The sequence below is a fragment of the Drosophila pseudoobscura genome, chromosome 3 (assembly GCF_009870125.1).
Source record: "Drosophila pseudoobscura strain MV-25-SWS-2005 chromosome 3, UCI_Dpse_MV25, whole genome shotgun sequence".
NCBI classification, from domain to species: Eukaryota; Metazoa; Arthropoda; class Insecta; order Diptera; family Drosophilidae; genus Drosophila; species Drosophila pseudoobscura.
Genome location: NC_046680.1, coordinates 9138125 through 9160128, shown reverse-complemented (window position 1 = coordinate 9160128; position 22004 = coordinate 9138125). Strand labels below are relative to the sequence as shown.

General features: G+C 44.9%; 5 protein-coding genes across 8 annotated transcripts in view; 4 read left to right on the top strand and 1 right to left on the bottom strand.

Annotated features, from left to right (window-relative positions):
• Positions 1-5027, top strand: part of igl (IQ calmodulin-binding domain containing protein igloo) — a 34446-nt gene extending 29419 nt beyond the window's left edge. For both annotated transcript variants that reach the window (XM_001360607.4, XM_015184045.2), the window contains exon 3: positions 3833-5027. In XM_001360607.4, the coding sequence (XP_001360644.1) occupies positions 3833-4059 (227 nt within the window). In that variant the 3' untranslated portion in view covers positions 4060-5027. The remainder of the gene's footprint in view (positions 1-3832) is intronic.
• Positions 5028-14620: 9593 nt separating this feature from the next.
• On the bottom strand, positions 14621-16707 carry GPHR (golgi pH regulator). 2 transcript variants are annotated; one of them, XM_001360606.4, is made up of 7 exons: positions 16520-16707; positions 16186-16456; positions 15901-16126; positions 15652-15833; positions 15413-15594; positions 15162-15347; positions 14621-15104 (listed from the first exon to the last, which is right to left on the bottom strand). In XM_001360606.4, exons 1-7 carry the CDS (start codon positions 16559-16561, stop codon positions 14829-14831), a joined length of 1365 nt encoding a protein of 454 aa, XP_001360643.3. In that variant the 5' UTR covers positions 16562-16707; the 3' UTR covers positions 14621-14828. The 2 variants fall into 2 exon arrangements, 1 of the variants encoding a protein (XP_001360643.3); XR_004468954.1 differs by having other exon boundaries at positions 14978-15104; positions 15162-15321.
• A 198-nt stretch (positions 16708-16905) lies between these two features.
• Positions 16906-19848, top strand: LOC4804012 (nischarin). The gene is made up of 4 exons (XM_001360605.4): positions 16906-17282; positions 17341-17574; positions 18556-19417; positions 19480-19848. The coding sequence occupies exons 1-4, from the start codon at positions 17067-17069 to the stop codon at positions 19623-19625; spliced, it is 1458 nt and encodes a 485-aa protein (XP_001360642.4). The 5' UTR covers positions 16906-17066; the 3' UTR covers positions 19626-19848.
• On the top strand, positions 17639-18696 carry LOC26533090 (ankyrin repeat and LEM domain-containing protein 1). 2 transcript variants are annotated; one of them, XM_033379186.1, is made up of 2 exons: positions 17639-18499; positions 18556-18696. In XM_033379186.1, the coding sequence occupies exon 1, from the start codon at positions 17694-17696 to the stop codon at positions 18462-18464; it is 771 nt and encodes a 256-aa protein (XP_033235077.1). In that variant the 5' UTR covers positions 17639-17693; the 3' UTR covers positions 18465-18499; positions 18556-18696. The 2 variants fall into 2 exon arrangements, with proteins under 2 accessions (XP_033235077.1, XP_033235076.1); XM_033379185.1 differs by having other exon boundaries at positions 17640-18460; positions 18556-18695.
• Positions 19849-19935: 87 nt separating the features above from the next.
• On the top strand, positions 19936-21944 carry LOC6898333 (uncharacterized). Its single transcript, XM_002138352.3, has one exon. The coding sequence runs from the start codon at positions 20062-20064 to the stop codon at positions 21862-21864; it is 1803 nt and encodes a 600-aa protein (XP_002138388.2). The 5' UTR covers positions 19936-20061; the 3' UTR covers positions 21865-21944.
• Positions 21945-22004: the final 60 nt, after the last annotated feature.

Genomic DNA, 22004 nt, shown 5'->3' with positions numbered 1-22004 from the left:
ACTTGGCCAATACGATTAATAATAATTCATGACTCAATATCTCATAATTAATTCAAGCCTTTAATCTAGTTAATTATGGGCTGGGATTAGCCGGAAGCCGAGCTAACTTTTAATGAGTTTCGCAGTGAGGCAGAGCCTAGCCAGCCATATTTTATAATAAGCCATAAGCAGCTTTTTCTGCGAGGGATTAATATTAATTAAAGTGTTGTTTGAATTCCCGGGAAAGCACCTCCGTACCACTCTTCTCTGGGGAGCAAAATCTCTGCATGTTTTCCTCAGGGTCTAATGGAAAAACCACATTTATGGCTAAACCAATGGGAGGGATATTTCTAAGGGACACGCAATTACTGTTTGCCTATAAACTGTTTGTCTTTCAGGACGATTTATTTTCTCCAATAACAAGCAATTTGCAATGGAGGAAACGACCAAGCCTAAACCGAGTCGAAACGAAAACCGCAAGAGTTTGCTCTGGCGGAAATTGAAAAATGGGCTTAGTTCTTGTGGCCGGTTGGGTCACCAGACCAGCAAGAAGCAAACGTATAAGGCCGAAATGGAATGGCAAAATCTTGGCAACCGCAACCATTTCTATCTGCGTTCTGGCAGCGAAGAACTTTTGCTTAAAAATTCCATTTACGAGCTTATTATCGTGGTTCATTTGTCACAATTTGTCGTCATTTGGTAAACGTCGAAAAAAATAGGAAACTCACCTACACGAAACACACAGAAAACCTTCTAAAGTTCTATTCTGTCGAGTCGGCCATTTTGTAAGACTCAAAATAGAGTCGCAGCTGCCAGATGTTGGGCAGGGACAGGAGACAGGGCAGCAAAGTGATTATTAAAATGTAGATTTATGACAAGGACTCAGCAACGGAATTGCTAAAGTTGCCTCCCAAGGACGAGCAGGGGACCCTGAGGGCAGGCCTGAGCACCCTCCGCCAGGTGTTGGATCAGATATTCTTAGTACTTAAAGTATTACAACTTGTTGGGCCTAATCCCAGCTCAGTCTTATCACTCATTACAAAGTTGGACACCCACAAGTTGACATCCTTTTTGTAGGGCATTTAACAATTGCTCAGCTTCCGTGGCTGTTTTTCTAGTTTTTGAACATTCGCTCATTACCAGTACGAGTATGTGCGTGTCTGGGCCACTTCTTGTGCATATATTGTTTCCGACACAATTGCTTAACAAACGTCAGAGATTTGTACTTTCGCTAATGGTCCTCAAGCCTTCCCTTCCCACACACACACGGCACTGTCATATTTCATAGCCCTGCATTCTTTTTCATATAAATTTTGCATTGTAATGGGAATCTGGGTCAAGACCACAGTGAGACCAGATACAGGCGCGAAGTGGCAACACGTGTGTTGTGGCTGCTGTTGTGGGACACACACACACACACACACACACACGCACTCGTTCAACCAATAATCGCCATATACAAAGGGCGCCACGAAGGACAGGTGAAAAGTGCAGCAAAGGCGGCTCATGATTGATTTCATTGGGGGCAGGCCCTTTGGGTATTCTGCGTGCGGCATTGAGTTGAGGCTGCAAAGGAGCTTAATGGCTGGAGGCACAAAGGTCTTGCCCCTTGATGGAGGCGTTGGGAGTGCCGTAAAACCGAAGGCCAATTAAACAAACTGCAAAAAGACCTCGAAGCTGCTAGCGTGACGGAACCCAAAGTCCACAGTCCCACAGTCAGTCAATCAGGGCGACGTGACCGATGTCCCGAGGCTCGAAACATGCAAATCAGCGTGCAAAGACAGGAACAGCAACAGCAACTAGGGTATCTCCGCCTGCCTCGTACCGATATTAAAATGTGCAGGTGCAACATTCACTGTGACATTTTGCCGAGAAAGAAAAGCAAACTCAATTTGTGTGCCTCGAACAGGCAGCGCAGCAAAACCGAAAGCAAAAGAAAGTTGGGAGATCAGGACATGCATGTTGCTCTGCCTGATGACTGATGCCAGGTTTTTAGACACTGTTCCCTTGGATTTTGGGTCTTTGGGCGGTCCTGTGACAGGACACGCAGTGTACGTGAGCGGCTTGCGACATGGGCTACATGACCGTCGACAGCAGAAAATCTCTTAAATCCGAACAGGGTGCCACGGAAAACGTTTTCGCTGCAAAATCGCAAAAGTTTTTGAACAGAAACACCCAAAAGTGTGGACATGGAAAAACTTTCAGAGAAATTGAGACGAATTTCGTTGCGAGAACGACGGTAAACACCTAGAGTCAGGCTGATTAGTGCCAGACAAGGACGAGTGGCAACAGCCACGATAAGGCAGGTGGCTTCCACTGACCCACATGTGGCACAGCATATCCGTAGAATTACGAGGCAATTCGCACGTCTTGCAGGTATTTTTAAATATTTTATAAATAAACATACACAAATGCAGCGGCAGCGTACATCAGCACGTGCTGGGGGCCTGAGGCACGTTGCGTATACGCCGTGTGTCCGTAATTTGATAAAGGAGCAGCACACGCCATAAGTCCCGGCTGCCTCTGAGCTCCAGCTACTACCGGTTCGTATGCCCCTGCCAAATGCTTAACTTGGCTAAACTCCAATTATGCTTAACGAATTAACGCAGACCGTCTCTCAGACAATATTTGTCAGGGGAAGGAAGTGTACTGCGAATGGAAGTGGAAGTAGCAGGGAGGTGAAGTAGGTTACCTCTGCCCGCAGGGAAACGCGCAATTTAGCTGGGTAAACTACCCATGTTAAGTATGTATATATGTATATATATATATATACATATATATCTGTATGCAGTCTTGTTGCTTTAGAGCTGAGCGAAATCTCAACAAGGCCAAGGCAAATGTAATCAAAAACGAATTTTTTAAAAGAGAATTTCCCCAACATTTGCATAACTGCACAAAAGCAATGGGGGGAAAACTGAGAGCAATGCAAAATGGCAGCTGAGATGATGTAATTTCGTAACGGAGCACTGCAAAAATTCTATCCCTTCAGCCGGGGATACACGTATTCGTATGCACAGAGAACTTTTAGACAATTACCCAGTAATTACATTGACCATCAATCCTGAAAAAGTAAACTTATTAGAGCCAAGAACTCTAGGCCACGTAGGACGTAGGTGTCACGCGTGACTGGGCCACAGCCACATGCGCCGGAATGCAGGAGCTGTGAGTGTTTCAAATGGAGCTTAATTCTGTGGTCTGTTCCCTTCTGCCTTTCTGCCCTTCTGCACTTCTGCACTCGGGGCAGATTAAATATGCAGGAAGTATGCGTCCCATCGCGTCCAGTGCTGCGTAGACGTAACTTGATTAGCCAGGCGACGTGGTCCGACAGCCATGGGGAAACGGAACATGAATTGCGGACAGGAATCGGCATACAACGAATACCGAACACTCTGAAGAGAGTCTGGGGAATAATTCCGCGTGTGATTTCCATTATTTTGCTTTTATACAAGCGCTCGGGGAGTCGTAGAAGATTTACTGCCATTGTGGGCCACGAATGAAAACACAATCAAGGCTGTAGGATATCCCAAGGAGGGGCAGGAGGAGGAGCTGGAAATAATAATAATTGCAGTGCTGGGATACGCTGAACTATTACACTTAATTATATAGGAGCATGTGGAAGCCAAAACAACATTTGTCGGACACACTCGCAGGCTAATTGAAAATAGTTTACAACAAATTGAGGCATTTGTTGGAGTATCATCTCAAGTTGCAATTGGCCAAAGAACCCTCGACAAGTTTCTTACAACTTTTGTATATAGTTTAGCCCAAATTTGTGTGTGTTTTTGTGGCCACTCAACAGCAGTTGCAACACTCTTAACAGCCACTCTCTTTCATTCTTTTTTCCTTCTCCTAGAGCTCTGCCATGCAGCACTGAAGATTCAGTCCACATTCCGTGGCCATTTGGCACGCAAGCTGGTCAACAAGGACGCGCCCGAGGACGAGGACATCCAGGAGATAACCAAGAAGGTGGCCGAGGAATTGGACATAGATCTGACCGATCCGGAGTTGAACAAGGCCGCCACCAAGATCCAGGCCTCGTTCCGCGGCCACAAGACACGCAGGGACACCCAGCCCGAATAAGGGAATCACCATTTGAATTTTGTTGGTCATGGCTTAAAGGAATGCAAGTCACTGAAAAAATATAGAAAAATATAAATGAAAAAAAAAAACAAGAAAAAAACAACAAAAAATTGGTAAATTGTAAATGTGCAAAAGGCCGATCGAGACGAGGGCACACAGTTGTAATCTTTTAAGTGAATGTACGTTTAACTAAATGGAAAACCAAAGAAAATCTCATAATAACTATACAATACATATTAGCTACCATAAGGATGATTTTGCTTAGCTTTAAAGAGCTGAAGGGAGCATTGTTTGATTTTCGGGCTTTTCTTGCTAGTTGAATGTTTCTCAATTAATCGGAAAAACTGAGTTAATTAATATTTAATTAAATTTAATTTCGGTTTTCGAACTTAGGATCTACCAAAGCAATCCCAAAACAGTAACTAAACCTTAACTAAAGCTAACTAAAAACTAAAAACGTTTAAAGAAAACAAGTTAAATTTGCAAAGTAATACTAAATGTTACAATAACAAAAATGGTAATGGTAATTAAAGGCACGATGTTCCATAAAATAAACATTTATTGTAGACAAATCGACAAATGCAAGGAAAATGCTGAACAAATTTTTGGGAAAACATTTTTCCGTTTTGTCTGGCCAAAGCCAAAAGTCAAAGAAATTTAATTGTACCTACATGAAGATATATAAAAACATAAACATAAACACGAAGAACATGAATTATAACCGATGAAACTCGATGTTGTTGTTTCACATTAGGGGTATCCGAGCAACAGGAAGCAGCTACGAAACGTCAACACAAAAACAATTTTTCAGCCTCTGGGCTCTCTATATATATACATATATATACGAGTATGTATGGAAACTGATGGATGGATAAACCAAAGCAAATCGAAAGGCGATAACTAATCTGGTGGCACAATTTTCGTTTTTCTACCAAGGGTATTACCAATTTGTCTACTTAACAAGAGAAGAAAACACATATAGCCGAAAGGGAAGCCCCAAAAAGGACAGCGGGGAAACTGAACCACATATACTTATATAACTATACAAACCAAATACAAGTATTAGAGCAAGTTGAATTGGTAAACTTTTAAGCTACAGCCCGGAACCGGGAGCCTAAGCCACTACATAAATGTTTAAAATTCAAATTAATTAATGTAAACTAACGGAGAGAATTGAAATTACGAGTATATTAGAGATCAACGTCAAATTCAATTAAATTGCATATGAAAACCAGCATCTACAGGCATCTAAGCCAGCAAAAGGGTAAGGCAGATACATATTTGTGGATAACTGAAGGAGAAAACAGGATTAAACAGATACAAATGACAGCATACCTATTATACAAGATGAAAAACCAACAAAAACCAAAAACCAAAAACCAAATGTGTCCCAACTAAATTTTAATTGAGTAATAAAGTAAATACAATAAAAATAATAAAATAAACCTATTCTATTGAGTTGATTTTTTCGAGAGCAAAGGCGCCGGCAAAGGCAGATGATAAGGCGCCAACCTTAGCTTAGCTCCACCACAAAAGCTGATCTGCTCAACAGCTTACCACCATCATTATCATAGCCTGGCCAGTGTGGCATTAGTCCTCTTGCATCGTCCAGACCTCGCTGCACATGGCCACCATTTAACGATTTTTTGTTGCCACCTCAAGAGCTCGAGTGCTCCTCCAGCACTGCAGTGGCTTCCTGCTCTGCTGCTGTGGTTGCCATTACCACTGCAACTGTCAGTCGTCAAGGACGTTTGGCCATTTTAAAGGGAACCGGTTGTGGTTTAAGAATAGGAAAATTTCGGAGCGATTTCTTGGCAAAATATTAATGTATCCATTTACTGAATATTGCGGCGTACCTAATGTAGTTAGGCGGGGCATCAGCCATGACAAGGCACACTCGGTCAGAGTTTCGGGCCACACTTTAAGCAGGGCCCAGACCACTGTGCTGACGGCTGACGGCTGACATGAACTTCACTGACAGTTTTAGCACAAGAAATTTTCATGACAATGACGAGGACTGCGATGGCGGTGACGACGAGGACTAAGATGAGGATGATGATGATAATGATAGTGATGATGATGATGATGATGATGATGGTAAGGCCGACTCTTACAATGCTTGACCTAGATGGGCCTGTGTACGGCTTCTAGTGGAGGTAAGTCCCGGGCAAAGGCAAGCACTTGAGACGTCAGAGCAGTGGCGAAAGGACTTTCACAGCATTATCCCCGGCGCCAATGTTTACAGGCAGAGTCAAAGCCAACAAATATTTAAGTTCTCAAGCAATCACATATAGTATATAGTACAGCGAGAACGAGCTCCCTCCCAAGTGATGTGCAAAATTGTGAAACGAAATTTCGCTTAAATCCGCGGAGAGTGCACCACCAGAATGGGCCAAGTGAAGGTGTGACTTCCAAATTAAACTTGCCACCGAAACGAGGAGCGGGCGGATAGACGGAGAGGTGCACCCACAGATACACACCCGGCGGCAGGTTACCAGAGCAATTTGCTTTTCATTGCATGGTACATGTCAATTTGGTATCCCAATCCTCTGGAAGCGCGAGAACCGTCTAAAGTGCTCGGAGCATTCGGCTGACTGTTTTTTGTGACTTGTTTTATATGTCGCTTCACGGTTCACGAATATTTCAGCCGTTGAATTTATGCGTGGTGCCGTCTGTGCTGATATCTATGCTCAACGCTGGCTCTTGCTGTGGCCTCTGCTCCTATTCCTACTCCAGGCCCTGTTCTGTGGCCTCTCTGTGCAACATGGCGTATGCGCAATTTATGAGGCATGCAAAACAAAGCGCTGTGTAAGTGCAGAAGCAACAAGAACGACGGGGCCATTTCGTAATGGAGCATTCGTGAGAGCATGAAGTGCCATGTAAGACCTGCGAGTGGGCAACAAATTTGCAGCTTTTTGATGGCAGATTGCAATTTACAATTTGATGGGATCCCCATATATATTTGCAGCCCGAGAAGGGGAACCCTTCCAACGGGTAACTAAAGGCCAGACATCCATTTTTATAGCACTTTCAGCGATCGATTGCACTGGCAGCCTTTTAGCTCCTAAAATGTTCTTCTCAAGGGAAAATCGACTGACAATTCGATTCAGTCAACGCACACTGCCAATGCTTTTCCCGCTGCATCTGTGGTGGCGCACGTGTACGGTTATCGCACATTTGCAGCGGCAAGTGCCAGTCTTCCTCTCCCTCAACTTTCAATTTCTGAGACCACTTTCGCGCGGGAGCAGCAACGGCAGACAGGCCACAGCGGGTGGGGCTGCAACGGAAGACACATGAATCCGTGCCAAGTAAGCAACAGCATCACATCAAAAGAGCCAAGCCACCATTCCGGCTCTGGCTTCGGCTACGTCTCCGGCATCTGCGTCAGCTGCTAATGTTCACACCTTTTGTGCGGATCCCAACCGCAAAATATGGATGGAGCAATAGAGCAGGATGCCGGGCGCTCGGCACTCGGCACTCGGAAAGCATTCAAATTGGTTACTCTTGCTGCCACTGTCAGTCCATTCCTTCCGCTCCTGCTCCACATTGATTAGATATCCTGGGTATTATATGGAGTTTAGTCTTACTGAGAAATGTTAAGTTGAACCATCTGGTTGCTATAGTTTCGAATGAATTTTCTATATTATTCACAGAATTTCCCCCATCTTGATTGCCTTTTTCTTGAGCTGGTCTCGCTTGGGCAGCAGCCAGGACTGAATGGCAGGACTGGCCAACCTGGCTGACAGGGTGAGTGTAGGTTTAATTTGTTGGCCAACTGCCAGGACATGACGTTTTGCCCACAGTTTGGATGGGTGCAATTGCAGCCCGTAAACAAGTTGTTTACCATCATTTTGGTCCTGTCCTCCCCCATTGATTGCGGCGGTTCATTATTGGCACCGCCCGACAGCTACGTCCTGGGGGCACATGGTTTTATCTCTTTCTTATCTCTTGATCCAGTGAAAAGTTAAACATCTTAAAATATTTTACCCTTGCGAAGTGGACGATGCTTCACCGAGAATTTTAAAAATAGGATATATACTACTCAAAAATATATACTACGAGTACTCTTCCTCTGCATACCATCTGGTGTATGGTTATGAATAGCTAAACAAGTTCCCTATGGTCAGGCCCGTCATCGTGTTGAATGGCCTAATCATAGCCTGACCCTTTAGCATCTCCGCCCACCTCTAAATAAATGTAATTTAAGTTATTATGTGGACCATAGATCCCGGCCATAGACGTAGAGGCGCAAAACACGTCATATGGCTGTGACCACACACACGAGAATGTCCTCTGCGCTGCGCCGGGCAGCTCCATCCTGTCAAGCTGTCCACCTGTCCACCTGTCCAGCTGTCCAGCTGTCTAGCGGTCTATAATTACACTCACTCAAACCAGAACGAGTGTAGAGCGTGGCGGAACCTGGAATTTGCCACCCGATTATTCAATTTGTATGCGACAGGCGGAAATTTTCAGATAATAATAATAAAACTAAAGCGGCCCCGAACAAAAAATCGATGGACATTCTGGATTTACGGAGCACACGGCTGGCGGGTGGGGTGGGCCCTGCGGATATTTGGACAGCATATCTTGTTTATATTTTGTTGCAGCTTCCGATATATTTGTATTTATGTGTTTTTCGCGCTGCCTGAATGCATCAATGCAACAAAATGTGGCAATATTTCTGCGGAATCCCCTGGTATGGATTCACGGAATATTTCACATGACTTTTTTCCAGGCTTACGAATAATAACCATTCAGAAATCAGCTTTCCAATGGGAATACCAACTGTCATTGGTAAAAATAATCGAGAGTCGAAGCTATAACCCTTTTCCCACTTCATTTTCGATGGTGTCTGGAACTTAATAAAAGTTTTGATTGGGGTGCAAATTGAGGGCCATTTCAGGATAAATTCAGCAGCATATTGAACACTTTCCGCAAATTGACAAAGGATTCAAGCAGGGACTAGCCAAAGCGGATTGCTGACAGATTTCTGAAGACCTTTGTCCGGAGAAACGCTTTGTTCGACAAGAAAATAAAAGAAAAACAAACAAAATGGCATTTCATTTTTCATCTCTGTATTTTTCGTTGCTTCCTTCTGAATCCTTTTATTCCCGAAAAAGTTATAAATTATGTTTATGTTCTGGGGGGCTTGCGGAGCTTAGCCCAAAAATTAGTTGCCATTAGATTTAATAGTCTCGACCCACCTTTTTTTGTAGTTATTAATGCGGCAGAGCTAAATGAACTAGTTAGGCTCATTATGTGTGATAAGATGGGGGATAACGGGTCCGACTAAGAGCCCAAGTAGTACTTTTCACACTTCTTGGCCATCCTATTCCACTGCTTGCCCATCGGACACTGTCTCCGACCTGTGCCGCTGTGGACGATAATCAAAATCAATACCACAATCAGCTGAGAAAGTTTCATAGCTAGTGAGCCGTTGGCCCATTTGTCCCCCGAATGCCGCAACGTATTGATTAGTCAAGGCTTTGTGCCCAGCACCGTTGTGGCGCCTCAGCTCCCAGGCAATCGTCACATACTCTGTAACTGTGAGGTCGCAACGCTCCTGAGCGCAATCCCAAGCGAGGAGGAAGATGAAAAATGTGGCAGCCCAACACCTGCGGCAGCTCTGAGTGGAAGCAACATAAACTGAGACCGAAAGTGTAGCCACATAGCATGATATCAGCCAGGAGTATCAGCCAATGGGGACAGGCGAATGTTTCACGATTAAACTCCCACAGAGCAGAACAGCTCACGATGCGTATGCGTAATTCGCCTGGGGGCTTTGCCCAGATTTATCTGCATTTGTATACATTTATACTGACATTCATGGCCTGGCTATGGTAATGAGTGAGAGTCTTATTTGATTGGAGGGAAAGGGCCATAGCAGAAAGGATATTTGTATTGCAAAACGAGCTGCGAAAGACCCTGAATAATAACTTCGAAATTTGATTATATAATTTATGTGTCCAACTACAAAGTAGGACACTTTCTAGCACAACTTCCCCAGGCCCCTCGTTCCACCGTTTGTCCTTCGTCACTTGCCATAATGTCGACACAGTTAAAAATTCCTACAAAACCTCGTGCGTCAAACTCGTGGGCGTATGTATGATATGCGCTCCACAAACTTTGTCCGCCGCTAAAGCGAACGAAACTTTGAGGCTAACTTTATTGGGAAAATTCCCTGCTTAAGAGCCGAATACATAACTGAGTGGATCTGTAAACTGCACAAATTAAACTTCAAATAGATCTGGGGTCAAGTGCACAGAAATACATACATATATCAAAATGTTCGCCCAATTTAAAATAGTTTACGATGCCCTCTTTGGGTTCTGCATCACGATTCTTCACAGTAGATCATGTGTGAATACTGATGTAGCTGAAATTGGCCAACACCAATATTTTGAAGAGCAGAACTTTGGCAAAAAAAATATCGCAGGTAGTTGATCTCAAAGAACCGAAAGGCTCAAAAATACCCAAAAAATCCGCATCGAGAGTAAATGTAGAAGAGGAAGGAGACGTTCGCATTTCATTTTGCAGTTCGAAGTCTGGCATCCATATGGCAGCAGAATCGTTTGGCTATAGTTCCAAGAACTCTCCAGCGTTACCCACAGATAGGCATAGGACCAGAGCAGCCCTAACGCGTACATTGATAATGCGGCATTTCAAGAATAATTTTAAAAATAGAGGAAAATATTTGTGTTTGATATAAGATTCTTGTCAGTAGGTTTACACGTCAAGGAAGAGAAAAAGCAAGCGTGGAGCAACTCCAATATTCATGGATCTTACGATTATAGCTTCCATAAGCTTAATAAGGCTTCCATTATGGATTTCACACTCTATTTAATTCCACTATTCAGCGTCTTTAAGTTTCTCTCACATCTCCATCACGAACATAATTGCTATCATAATCGCATATCAACACCTTCGTGATGGGTAAAACAACAACAACAACAACACACTACAATGGGTGTTTGTGTGCCTCGGCAAAAGTCAATTAGATTTGCATAATTTCCATATTAATGGCACTTGATGGTTCCACAAAGAAACACAAGAATCAGCCGATGGAACTGTCACTCCTTTCTCCCTCTCTATTCTCTCTCATTCGCTCACTCTTTTGCATCTCTCTCTGTCTCTCTCCCTCAATGGACGACTGGATCCATGGGATAACCATGGGGACTGTCGGGCGACATTGTCGCTGTTTATGACAGCTCTGATTGAGGCCATCATTGGCAGTGTTAGAGGCGATGCCCGGCCCGGCTGGCATCCAGCAAATGGCCAGTTAGAGTGCTGATTGCATGGGTTGCGGCCTCTGCACTGACGGAGGACTGGAGAAGTGGACGCCATTGTGAGACGGATGAGAGATGACTCCACACAGTTGCTGAAAGCTGCTGGAAAATGCCATTTATTCGAAAGAAATGTCCTTTGCTCTTAGGCTGGCGCACAAATTGCTATGCTAATAAATCGACAGACATACAAGTACAAGTACTGTGTATGCAACTTATAGATGACTTGCTGTAGGGGTAATAAAGTAATCTATAGCATATCTGGCAGACAAACAACCTGGCACATCATTTCTTCCCCTCAGCACGAGCAGGTGCACGGGGCAATCGAGGAGGTTTGACAAACATGTCTTATCAACATTTATGACACTTTTATGAGTCTCTCACCTCTCATCCTCCCTCCACACAGGCGGGTTAAACTTTGCCGTTAGTGGAAGGGAAAATCATTGGGGCGCAAAATGGAGCAATAATCTTGGCCCAGTAAAAGTGTGTGGGGGCACAGATGGAGAGCGAGGAGCGGCGGGCTGCGGCACTTGCAGCGAATGGCTCGGGGTGTATGTTCGATAGCTTGAGAAAGCTTACCGCCTTGTCCTGTCAGGTGGTCAAGGCGACCTTGGACGCATAAAAGTAAGCTTAACACACCTCTGTACCTCCATCCATATACCGAATAAGACAGATGTACATACTTACTCGGCCCACAATCACATCGGACGGCTTACAGTATATTGAAGGACGCAAAATAATTAAGTTCTTCCCTGAGCCCAGGTTGTTCCTCCTACCACAGCCATTCCATCAGCAGCATCATGATTAAAAACGATGATTGCACACAGCTGGGTCCAGTTGGGAATAAATAGACTATACGGACATCAGGGCTAAGGCAACAAAAAATATATTACTCTACCAAAACAGGGTGTCTGTGTCTGTGGCTGTGCTGTGGAGCTGAAAAATTATAGCAATTTCGGACGGATGCACTCTGGCAGGGAACCCTGCACATTATCGTAGCATTTAGGAGTTTTTTTCGTTTAAAAATACCCCATCGATCCCCCTGTTCGCTGGCCAACTTCCATTGACTGGCCATCAGTTCCCTTTGCCGAGGGAGCACTGCGGGCCATTTAAATATTTGATATACCAAATAATTTGATTGCAAATCTATATTGAGAAGATATTTAATATTCCGCTTAAAGTTTAAAGGTGGAATGGCCAGGTAATCCTGGAAAATGCTGCCAATGCTGGCGCTCGGCTAATGAAGTGAACATTTCTGTATGTAGCTTCAGCACCTCTGTGTATTGGCCAGGGTCCTTCGGGTCTGTATCGGCCATTTATGGCATTCATCTGGTAATCAATGGAATAATTGCAGAATTCCTTGATGGCTTGATTCCTTGATTGTTGCTGCACTTTGCTCCTGGCCGAGCTTTAATTATATGGAGTCCTCCACTAATGAGCAGCTCAGGACGTGGGCAGAGCCCGAAGTGGAGATGGAACCTAATTAGTTGGTTGGTTGCTAGGTAGAGCCTCTCGGACGCCCACCGTAGATGAGGTTTAATGAGGCTGAAGCGAAAGCTAAAGGTTAACGAATGGCAAACGATGGCCATTAAGGCAGTTGTTGGCTTCACTTCAGAATCAATTCATCCGCCTGGTAACCAGTCCCCCAAGTAGTATTATCCGTATCACACTTATCTCCCATGGGAACGTACATATGTAAAACCTGCGAGAGGACCTATTGCATAACTTGTCACAGATTCGTCGGCAATCTAAAGAAACGCCTCCCTGCTTATGCAAATGCCTTTCTCTTGTCCCGAGGCCAGAGCCGGAGACAGATAACCGGCACAGCCACAAATCGTTCCTGTGGCAGTACCTTTGGCAGCGCGCGAATCTGACGCTCACACATTCCGTGAATGCACAACAAAAGGTCAGATGTCAAACAGGAAATATGCTAAGTATGGCCACGCCCTACGTGGAGGCGAGAGCCGCCAGAAGCGCAAATGTGCCCTAAATTGGAGGTGGGAGGGAGAGTGAAGGGTGCACTGCGGCTTCCAAGGCTCCAGAGACAACCGAAGGCGCAAACAAGAAACCTAATTGAATTTATGCTAATTAGCCAACCGTGACTGGGGCATACAGCGTTAATTATGGGAGCCGAAGCATACGGGACGGGGCGTATGTGCAATGGCACACTAAAATTCTAATCAATTGTTGGCCACATTTGCATAATGGCCATGAAGCCAGCCCCGAGACAGCGGGGGCAGCCAACTGGAGAAACACGGCCAAACACATTATCAATCAAAAATCGATGAAATCGATGGATAGGTAAGTGCCGAGCATAGCCGTTTTTCTGTAAATAAAATCCATCGAATTTACAGCTGATTGATTCCTCGACATTCTTCATCTAGACACTCGAAATGTATTTTTTCCGCCCAGTTGGATCTGCGGCAGCCGCAACATTTTAATGGCATTTTTAGCCAGCGATGTGCGGTCCCGGAATAGCCCATTAAGTTGCTCCTCATCTGAGTGGGTTGTGCTGGGCCATCGGCTTGGGAGCGGGAACAGTTGCAAATTCAATGGCTGATGTGCTTCTTTTTTTTTTGGGAAACGTCATCCACCTTTAATTGAAAGGGCTTTTTTATGGAAGTGTTTCCTACACCAGAAGTGTTTGCCTGTAGACGCCTATGAAACTGAATGTGTATGGTTGGAATGTTTTCTTTCAAGATGAGCCCCAGGTGCCTGCAAATTCACAGAAATTGAAATGAAATGAAATGTTTGGGAGAGCTGAGAAATTCGGAGTAAAGAGAAGCGGATATCTCAAAGGAATTGCTTCTTACAGTCTTACATATTCATATTCTTTAATTGAATTTCATATTTGAACAGCATTGGCAATGTCCAGTCAAGTTTCTATCCGCCCTATCCTTTCAGCTACCCCAATACTTCCACAGCACAGCCCACACCCCACCACAATTACCCAACAAGACAATTCTATTCGCCTTGCCTCAAGGAGCAATAGAGCACTATGTTAAGATCCTGGGAACAATGGGATTGGAGCGTAACAGTAATTTGAAATGCGCTCAAAGTTGGTGCGCGGACTGGACTCTCTCAATGTTGAGTCAACAACCTTATGTCACGGCGTAACCCAGCAACCCAGAGACCTAGAAAGCAAAGCTGCAAATGAAAGCCTCCAAAGCTTAGAAAAGCTTGAAAAATACTGGGAAATCGGTACAATACAGATAATACAGAATTAAACCCAACCATAGCGTCTAAAAAAGGTTTTATAAAGAGAAACAACTCGATACTTAATTTTCTGAAACAGATATACTTAACTTTGATTTTTGTGCATTGATTGTGAAGTTACATAGTTACATAAAAGTTCATTAAATATATACATTGGTATACACTGGTATATACATTGATTTAAACAACTTTCAGATTGCCGTAGTTATACTAAATTATTCTAAGACAATTCTCCTTAACCTAATAGAGAGACTATCTGTCTCTCCTCTCTCAGTGCAAGTCGGCGTCATCCGAAGGAACTGGCTTCCGAGACAGATATAACACAACGGTGGTAGTCAGGGCGCTGACCAGGAATATGACATCGAACCAACGATGATAGAAGTTAAAGTGTAGATTGCCGAGAACCTCGGTGATGATCACCCGATACTCGGCTGGCATATTCATACGCATCAGCAGCACCGAGGAGCAGAAATACATGCCCATGATCTGCCCGAGGATCAGTACGATGATGTTGCTCGACTTACTCGATGAAATGCGATAAAAGAACTGCAAAACAGAAAAAGTTAGAGCCAAAAAAAACAGTCTTAAGCTTTTATCACCTACCTTAGTGAGGGTTAGCAAAAGGCCACGTATGGAGGTGATCACGATGCAGCCAACCAGCCAAAACGAAATGTGCTGATTCCAAAAGGCAAAGTCTATGTCAAAGCCGCACCAATGGATGGCTATCTCCAGGCCACGGGTGACGGGATCCTTGCGACCCACTCTGTCGAATATGATATTGATGCAACACTATTTAGGAAAAACGTAAATAAAGACTTCGATATAAATGTTAAACTATGTTTTTGTTGACCTACCATAAATATCTTATAGACGCAGTAGACACTGAAAAAGTGTCCAATCACATTAAAGTACTTTCCCTTCAGCGTTTCCGACCAACGCTGACGCTCTTCCATATTTTTCAGTGAATTCAACTCCAGGAAGACGGAGCGTAGTAGCTCCTCCAAGCCGTAGACTTCTTGCTTTAGTTGGTTGATGTCTGGAAATCACCAACCAAATTAATTTAAACGCAGATTGATGGTCAATGCGTTCCCACCTTCGCCACTGTTTGTGCGGTGCACTGCCGACGTTATCATTTCCCAGATTCTGGGCTTTGTGCTATGCTGTTTATTATGGTTATAGGCAGCCATAGCAATGCGTCGCTTTTTGCCCGTCAGCATATCCACCGTCAAAGCCAATCGACGTTCGAAACAGATGATGTCATTACGGGAAACGGGCCTGTTAAGCAAATTAAATAAAATGTACATCACAATGATAAGAAACGGTTTAGAGCAGTTAACATTACTTGATAAAGTAGGTCATGCTGGTGTAAGGATAGTTCACGGCACCAAATCCAGACAGTATGGCCATTACAGTGACACCAATGACACTGATCCGGGAAACACCCTGCTCAATGGTAAATATGCCGTGGGATGCACTAAGCAGTGGAAATGGTTCACCAATACGCCAGAGGCCATAGAGAAAGACAAACCAGCAGATTGTCGTCAATATTCTCACCAATTTGTCGGAAACTAAGGAAGATTCAGCGAATTGGAGCGAGTATATATTGGAGGGTATGCTGACAACTTACAAAAGGAAATGCTGTGTATCACAGAGTGGCAGATATAGATCGGTATCACAGCCGTCACCATAAACAGTAGCAACGTGAGACCCAAGCGCCAATGGAAGTACCGGGAACTCGACTCTAGAACGCCGATGATCTCGAATATAATCAACTCAAACATGGTCACCGACAGGGCGAAGGTGGATGAGAAGATCAGCTGAACGGATATGTGGCGAATTTCATAGTGCTTGAAGAGTTCCTTGTTGAAAAACATCCATCCTCCGGCAAAAAACAGCATCTGCACATAAAAACAATTGAAATTTCAATGGTTGGCATCAACATGAGATCTCCCACCACTTGCCTGCGACACAAATACAATCACACAGTCGCCCAGGAATGCCATTTTTAGCCCTCGTCTCCTTACAGCTCAGATATAATAGTTATTTCTCAGGTGGCCCAGCCAGTGGCATTGCTTCGTTGGATTAATTTCGCTCTTAGAACAAATGCCAACAAGTACAAACATAAACAAAAGGTGCCACCGATAGGAATATATCGATAGGCGGTGAAGAGTAGCAACTTCGGTTGGCAGTGATCCAATCGGCAGCTGTGAACATCGCTAGTACTAAAAACAATGATTAATTACATTTATTGACATGTTCATTTAATAATTGTCAAAGCCCAGTCTTAAGTGTAAGTCGTGATTATCAATTTAATGCCGCAGTGACAGTGACTTCCTTGTGATTAGCTATCGCTCATCTCTAAACGATAACAGTAAACAGCTGTGCAATTAATTAACTACAATTGCAATAAATTAGAAAATTGCTTTTCAGCCCCGTTTAAATTCATGTTTAGCCTAGAAATACGTGTTTAATGCGTCAAACATCTGTGAGGGAAGGGAAAGGACAGCGATGGCTTGCTATTACCGCCAGAACGAGGAGACGACGGTGACAATACCGAAATACACGAATGAAACCTCCAGCGGCGGGGTCACCTACTATGACATCAAAGTGCGGGTGGCAAAGGTGGAATGGATGGTGGAGCGGCGCTATCGAGACTTTGCCCAGCTCCATGATAAGCTGGTGGAGGATATAGCAATCAGCAAAAAGTTGTTGCCCCCAAAAAAGGTACGCCCCTTAAAACAAAACATACTCGTATATCTATTCATCTTGATCTCGGTCGCAGCTTGTGGGTAATAAGCAGCCAGCGTTTCTGGAGCAGCGTCGGGAACAACTGGAAGCCTACTTGCAGGAGCTGCTCATCTATTTTCGCACGGAGCTACCGCGGGCTCTGGCTGAATTCCTGGATTTCAACAAATACGACATTATCTATCTGCTGCAGGATCTTGCAAAGTTATTCGACGAGAGCGGCGATGCGCTTCTCAGTTCCAAAAAGGAATACAACCTGTCGGCATTGGAGGTGAGAAAAATCTCACTTTTCTATCCCTGCAACATATGTACATATGTAGGCTCATGTTTCAGATATAATTCACACTTTAAATCGAACACAGTATATACTAGTAATATTTATTTATTGAAATGTCGAAATTTTTGTTAACTTCTATAGTCACATGCTGGCCTTTGCAGCTGCAAAAACTAGGCAGTAACTTTATCCACTTTCGAGGTGCCAAGTACTCCCTTGGCACTATCGCAAGTAGGCGCTACACAAACTTCTCTCCTGAGCTGGAACAGACCCTGCAGTCGGAGAACAATTATCAGAGCATCAAAAAACTCTCAAAGTATGCCGCCCACCACATTAAATGGCATCGCGAACAGGGGAACTCAGATCTGCAATATTTCAACTATTTGTTGCTGGATCCCCGCGTAACAAATAAGCTTGCGAATCGGGCCCCAGGAATGCACTGCATTGATGTCTGGTTCACTTTCCTAAGTGCTATTTTCTATGTAGGCAAGGGCAAGGGCATTCGTCCATTTGTCCACTTTCTGCAAGCCGAGAAACTTCTTGGCACACCTGACAGCATCAAGCAGGCCAAGGATCCGAAACTAGCGTTAATTTTGTCCATTTGGGAGCAGAAACGCGGCATCCTACTGATTCGTGGCTTTCGCGGCATATCCTCCGCGGATGCGCAAACCCGCGAGGCCTCCATGATTAATGCCCTGGGCATGAACCATTTGACAAATCGACGAGTGGGTGTTTTTTTCGGTCCGGCTAAGAACAAATATACACCAACGCAGAGGAAGCTTCTAGGAATCGCATTACTCTATAAGCTGATGTCTAAGTTCATTGCAAAAGAAGAGCGGGAAATTTATCCTCAGATATGTGTGGACTCAGTTGCAAAGGCAGCGTAATATACACACCTAAATTGCGATTAATACTAAGAAATGTAGCGGAGATACTATTTACATATATTATTTATGAAATCATCTACCTTATGCACAGGTCTTTGCCATTAGCGAGCGTCTAAGTCTTCCCTGCCCGCCGAACGTGGATCGTGACGGAAAATACGACTTCTCGCACGTCCTGGACTTCTGCACACAACTCGTGGCATTGGTAGTGACGCCAGTGAAGGATAATGCCAGCTATGCGCAGGACTACAACACAGTGGACGTACCCATTGGGCGAAGCAATATCATTCCGAACAGGCTAAACTTCAATCTGAATGCATTTCGAAATCTCAAAACCCTCAAATTCTCGGCCCTGTCCACGGAGAACATCGTGGACATTGAGCTCCTGAAGCCAACGTTACAAACAATCTGTGTTCACAACACGACTATACAAAACATATGCCAGGTGCTGCTCTGCGATAACTTGCACAAGTACTGCGATGTTCCGAGCCTCCTGCCTGAGGCCATCCGGCCACCCTCCGCAACAAACGGCAGTATCCTCATCAGCACAGATGCGTGGCAGGAGCTAACTGACCTGGATCTGACTGGCAATCTGCTCACCCAAATCGATGGCAGTGTGAGGACAGCACCAAAACTGCGTCGCCTCGTGCTCGAGCAGAATCGCATCCGGGTTGTACAAAACCTGGACGAACTTCCCCATCTACAGCTGCTCTCTCTGTCCGGAAATCTTATAGCCGAGTGCGTGGACTGGCATCTGACAATGGGAAATCTCGTCACACTGGAGCTGGCTCAAAATAAGCTCAAGTCTTTGAAAGGCCTGCGCAAGTTGCTTTCATTGGTCAATCTAGACCTGAGCTGCAATCAGATTGAAGATCTCGAAGAGGTTGATTATGTGGCTAATCTTCCACTGCTGGAGTCCCTTAGACTCACTGGCAATCCCCTGGCGGGCAGTGTGGGTGAGTTCGCGTGTTGATTTTCTTCTTTTTTCTTTCCTATTTGAATTGTATTTTCTCTGTAGACTATCGGCCCCGTGTCCTGGCTCGTTTCCATGAGCGCGCCGTCGAGATTTCTCTGGACAATGAGCGAGGCAGTCAGCAAGAGTTGGACACGGCCCTAGTGCTCTCCGCTCTGCTTCAATCAAAGCAGCGCCAGCGCCAGAAATGATATCGGCTCAATTCTAGAATTCCACAAATCTATTCATGCGTAAAAGTATTCCAACCGTCTAAATTTATTAGTCCTAGTTTTTTAACCAAGCCCTAATGCCGTGTGTCTCTGTTTCTAGTAATGTTTTAACTGTTTCGTCTATCTCCGATGTGCAATATTTCAATCACCACCTGAAAATGTAAAGTGTATATCTTAATAAAATGTATACCTGTAGGACCACGAATGATTAAGAGCTTGCCCCTCGCACATTACGTTCCCAATTATAAGAGGCCACCCTCTACCGCGTTGAAACCAATTCGAAGCAAGTGAATTATCCACACTATTTTCATCACTGATAAGACTCATCAAGGCTGATTATATTTAATGAAACCAATTATTCGCTGCCTTAAAAGCCCGACCTCTGTGCTGCAAGAAATCACAACAGTCCCAGCCCGCTATGTGCACAGTGCTGATACTTCTGCTCCTGCTCAGCACTTCCTCCCGGCTGGAGCCTGTCGAAGGCATCCACAACATGAGTTTGCTGAGGTCCGTTATGAGCGTCATCGCTAGCCGGGAGAATTGGAAAAATACGCCAATCTTCGTGGGACACAGGACAAAACGGGATGATATCAACAGTCTGATAACTTGGCTGCATCGAGCCATGGAAGTCACAAGTCACACGGTGGATACATACATTTCGGCCCGCAAGATTAAACCATTTGGCCATTATAACATGAACGCGGACAACGCCGTCAGTCTGTTCTTCTGCCACAGCAGCCAGGAACTGATTTGGTACAATCTAAACAGGAGTCTTCGTAGGATGCGTCCTGCTCGATTGATTGTGGCCTTGCCCAACCAACGAAGTGGTTCCTACAAAGCATTGTTGTCCGTATTCAAAAAGCTCTGGCACTACCAGTTTCTCAATGTTTTGGTCTTGCACAACAAGCACATCTATTCCTATACTCCTTATCCGGCTGTGCGCTTCTACAAAGTGGATATTCATTCGTACCCGCTATTTCCCCCGGCAGCGAGGAACTTCAAGGGCTATGTTGTGTCCACCCCAGCGGAGAACGATATTCCGCGTGTGTTTCTTTTCCGTGACCAGCGCACAGGAAAACGACTGATACGAGGCTACGGCTTTCGGACCTTTATTGAGTACTTGCATCGCCATAATGCCACACTGCAGGTGACCAATCCGAACCAGGATTTCGGTCCAACAAGTAGTGTCAATATGAGCCGCATAATCCAGTTGATAATGGAGGGTCAATTGGAGATCTCCATGCATCCGTATGTGGATGTACCAGAAGAGATGGGCGACTACAGCTATCCCCTGGTCGTCGCCAGGAATTGTCTGATTGTCCCCGTGAGGAACGAGATTCCGCGTCACATGTACCTACTGCTGCCCCTCAACCGCTGGAGTTGGTTGCTTCTTCTTGGGGGAGTGTTCTACATCAGTGCCGTACTTTACTGGATTAATCCCGGGCACGAAAATAGCACCTGGCATCAACGCGTTGGCTTGAACTTTCTGGATGGTCTCAGCCGGATACTTTTTATCTCTTCCCCCACAAGTGTGCAAAGGCCGTCTGTTCGCTACTTCCTAGTCACGGTGCAGCTGACGATCTTGGGGTTTGTTCTGACCAGCTGGTACAACATTCAGTTGGACAGCTTCCTCACCGCATTGGTGGTGGGTAAGCAAGTGGAGAGCATGGAGGACCTGATCGAGCAGCAACAACAGGTTTTGGTGAAGCACTACGAAGCTAGCACTCTCCTACGCCACGTAGAACCCCAACTCATCAATGAAGTGGCCAGCCTGTTGGTGGGCGTTAATTCCAGTGAACAGGTCTCGGCCCTGCTCAGCTTCAATCGCAGCTACGCGTATCCCTTCACCCTGGAGCGCTGGGAGTTCTTTTCCCTACAACAGCAATATGCCTTCAAGCCGATCTTTCGATTCTCCTCCGCTTGTCTGGGCTCGCCCATTATAGGCTATCCGATGCGCAGCGACTGCCACCTGGAGTCATCTCTCAGCATGTTCATTATGAGGATTCAGGCCACGGGTCTTCTGCAGCACTGGTTTGTGTCCGACTTTAACGATGCGATGCGGGCTGGCTATGTGCGCCTGTTGGACAATGTCCTCGGATTCCAAGCCCTAGATGTGGACACTTTGCGGCTTGGCTGGTTTGTCCTCGGAGGCGGTTGGCTGCTGTCCTTCTTGGTATTCATATTCGAGCACTTACGGCTGAACACAGGGCGTTCTATCTAAGAAATAACCTTACTACACATAACCTCGATATGTGTTGCATTAGAAATTTCACTTTTGAAGAACCCCGAACTTCTATTCAATCTTGTGTCCTTTTTTCTAAAGGTCATATCGTCATTTATTCTTTTACTTGGCAGCGGCAG